We start from the raw sequence: 3,292 nt of genomic DNA on the forward strand, positions 1-3,292 counted from the left end.
GTGGTATTGAAAATGGAATCGAGTATCGAATATTTTACTTAGTATCGGTATCGAGTGGAAAAGTTTAGTATCGTGACAACCTTACTCTGCATACATCTAATATGACCAAACAGGCAGTAATCAGTCGCATATGCGTTATGAGGTGAATAAGTGATCCAAGCTGTGTGGCGATCAGGTAATTTTAGTGCATCAGTTTCAGAGAAAAACAAAAAGGAGACTTGATTAAAAGCCACATTTACGAGATACTTATAACCCGCTTTGTAGTCCAGGTCAGAATCATTAGCAGCTTTTTTAATTTAGCTGTGGGAAAGCAGAAGGTCTGACAGCATCTGGAGCTAAAAGGACGAGGCAGCCGCCTGTGATGCTTTGCTTAGCGAAGCAGGGAGACCAGACAGCAGCTCTGGGTTCTATGAGACGATAACGATGCTGCTTTCACAGGAGGTCGCTAAACACAGAGAAAAACGACTAGATATGTCTCCGTCGCTATATTTAAGGACTTTTAAGTCCTTTAAAGCAATGTTTTTGTCAAAAGAACAACAAAGTCACTAAGTTAGCGACACAGGACTGTTGTCTCCAGTTTTCCTTCATTACTGAGAGTAACATAGCCCTCTGTAGCCACCACTTAGCTTCATATGCTAAATGCATACATAAATGGGTGAATAAAAGCAATATGTACCTTTTAGTTTATAAAAATACTATTTTCTGAACCTGTTACAGCAAAAAGGATAATAAAAGTAAAAACATATAACCGAGGGATCTGCTTAAGAAAGAATATGAGATTTCTGAAAGAGTTATTGTGCTTTTCAAGCTTCTGATTAGTCATTTTCTGTTTTTTAACAGAGGCAGTTTGTGTTTTTAAGTCATTTTTTAATCATTTTTTTTTTTCATTTTATCTTGAAGGCGTAATATTTAGCAACGACTATACTTGGATATACTTTAAATCTATTTAATTGGAGTAAAAAAGTTAAATTGATCTGCAAATATTTGCAGTTTTGATAGCGATGTTCTTTCCCATTTTTTCTGTTAGTTTTTGCAAATCCAACCAACATATAAACAACCCTGCACACATAAATGTTCACCATCTCTGACAAAATTTGAAATTTCTGCTGACATTTGGAGCGAGGAGATAAATAACTTCATGTAAAATCTTTCCAAATAAAATTTTTGGTTTCTGTTAGTAAATATAGATTTATTAGGCAAAAGAAAAAACAAAGTATACGTCAATAAGGCCATTAAAAAAGTAGTACCCCACTTTTTTTTTTTTTGCCTAAATAGTCCCTCATATGTTTACAGATGAAAGTGGATTGTGATAAACCTATTTGTAAATGTTATTATGTTATTACACAATATTATGCATTAACATCTAAAAGTGTCTGACCCCTCAGCTCACATCCGGGACATCTGCAGACTCTCTGTCATAATTTAGCAGATTTGCCCTCTTTAACTCTCTGGGGACCAGAACCCAGACCTCTGTCATCCTCTGTGCTGCAGGGTCAAACACCCGCCAGTCACTCTGTCCCAAAAAACCACACTAAAAGGCTCACATCTAATAACCTTCTCTCTAATATCTGTCGTTTAATTAGGGAGGCACAGCTTAGTCTCAGCCCAACTGTAGCTTCCATCCCCCTATTCTTTTGCTGCCTATTGTTAAAGTGGTCTCAATGCACAGAGCTCATTTTCATAAGCCTGCCGGTTTGAACAAAGAGCCGGGTAGCGTCTACAGTTGGGTTTAAATATAAAAGCTGCTTTTTTATTATACAGACCATGCAGGAAAAACTTTATATTCAGTTTAAATGTGTAAATAATCCTCTCTTAGAGGGAAAAAACCCCCAAAAACAAGCGCGTTATTCAACATGTCATCATCCTCTGGTCTTTTTCCTTCTGCAGGAGCTGGACCGTCTGGAGCAGCTCCAGAGCAAGCTCCACTCCTACTCCTTATTCGGGCTCCCCAAGGTGCCGCGGCAGCTTTCCTTCCACCAAGACTCCTGGGAGGAGGAAGAGGAGGAGGCCAACCTGGTCATGGAGGACAGCTGGCAGACGCTGCTGGACAACTCTGAGGTACGCACAGGAGCTTCCTACATGGTTTACATCGGGGAGAGTAACCAAACGTGACGTTTGCTCATAAGGATGTCTTCTTCCTGTATCCTCCTTATCATCCATCCTTGCCTTTGTTCTGTCAGATGAGCATACCCGGTCGGACCAGCATACCCATCGTCAATACCCAGTGTATGAAAAATACACTTTAAACTACCTCAACAGGCTTTTATCCCTTTATTCATGTACAAAAAAACAATTTAATCACTTACTCTTTGGATTTTTTTTTTTAACGTATGGCGATTTGACCTTAAATAGATTTTTTTTTTTACAAAACTAAAGGGATAAATGCAAAACTGATGTCTTGCGCATGCATATTGACTCTAGGTATGCTGATCTGACAGAACACAGTTTCCCTTGTTACCTGTATCGCAGTAATAAAGCTTACGGAGCAGGTTTTTAGCCGACCGCTGAAGAGCAGTAAATGCCTTTGGAAATGATAGCGTCAATCTCGCGCCGTCATTTGCTTTCACCTGTTAATGTGTACCTGGCTAATCAGATGGTTGCCGGGCTGCTGTAATTTCCCTCCCGTACGACATTTACTGCTGAAGGCGTTACGTAAGGTTCGGCGTTGGTACTGAAAGGTGAAACGCTCCCAGAGTTACTCGGAATTTGCAAATTTCCTGATTATTCTTAATTGCTAAAAGGGAGGATTTGGATTGTTGAATGAGAACTGCTCATCGATTGAATGGTCTCTACATTTAGCTGGTTGCTCCTTTTAAACTTCTGGTTGTGTCTGATTAGTTTGAGCCATTTTGATGTTCAATTTAATGTCTAATTAACCCTTTAAGATCCTGCTACATGGATGTACATCTTATTTTGGCATTTGACCAATTATATGAGCCCTTCAATGATATATAAACTACTGGAAATTAAGTGGGGGAAAAAAAAAGTTAATAAGTCAAGTAAAAAAGGTAAAAAGTTGTTTAATAAGTTAAAAAGTAAAGTTAAAAAAGTTAATAAGCCTAGGTGACAATTATATTTAGGTTTATAAACAAAAAAATATAAGTGCCAGTATCAGCATTAATGACTCTAAGGTTGTTGTACCAAAAAAAAAAAAAAAAGTGTTTCTTTCACTCATGAATTCCTTATAGAAGCACTTTTGTTATTTTTCTTAAAGGAATAGTACACCCAAAACATGATTAGCCTTCATTTTCTACTCACCCCCATGCTGAACAACACTCTGGAGTACTTTTTT

General features: G+C 38.1%; 1 protein-coding gene across 6 annotated transcripts in view; it reads left to right on the plus strand.

Moving 5' to 3' along the window:
• plekhg5 (pleckstrin homology and RhoGEF domain containing G5) overlaps positions 1-3,292 on the plus strand; it is a 152,718-nt gene that overhangs the window by 135,659 nt on the left and 13,767 nt on the right. For all 6 annotated transcript variants that reach the window (XM_015373146.1, XM_015373145.1, XM_015373144.1 and 3 more), the window contains one exon: positions 1,888-2,058. In XM_015373146.1, coding sequence (XP_015228632.1) covers positions 1,888-2,058 — 171 coding nt within the window. The remainder of the gene's footprint in view (positions 1-1,887; positions 2,059-3,292) is intronic.

Source organism: Cyprinodon variegatus, unplaced genomic scaffold (genome assembly GCF_000732505.1).
Source record: "Cyprinodon variegatus isolate N-32 unplaced genomic scaffold, C_variegatus-1.0 Scaffold81, whole genome shotgun sequence".
Classification (NCBI taxonomy): Eukaryota; Metazoa; Chordata; class Actinopteri; order Cyprinodontiformes; family Cyprinodontidae; genus Cyprinodon; species Cyprinodon variegatus.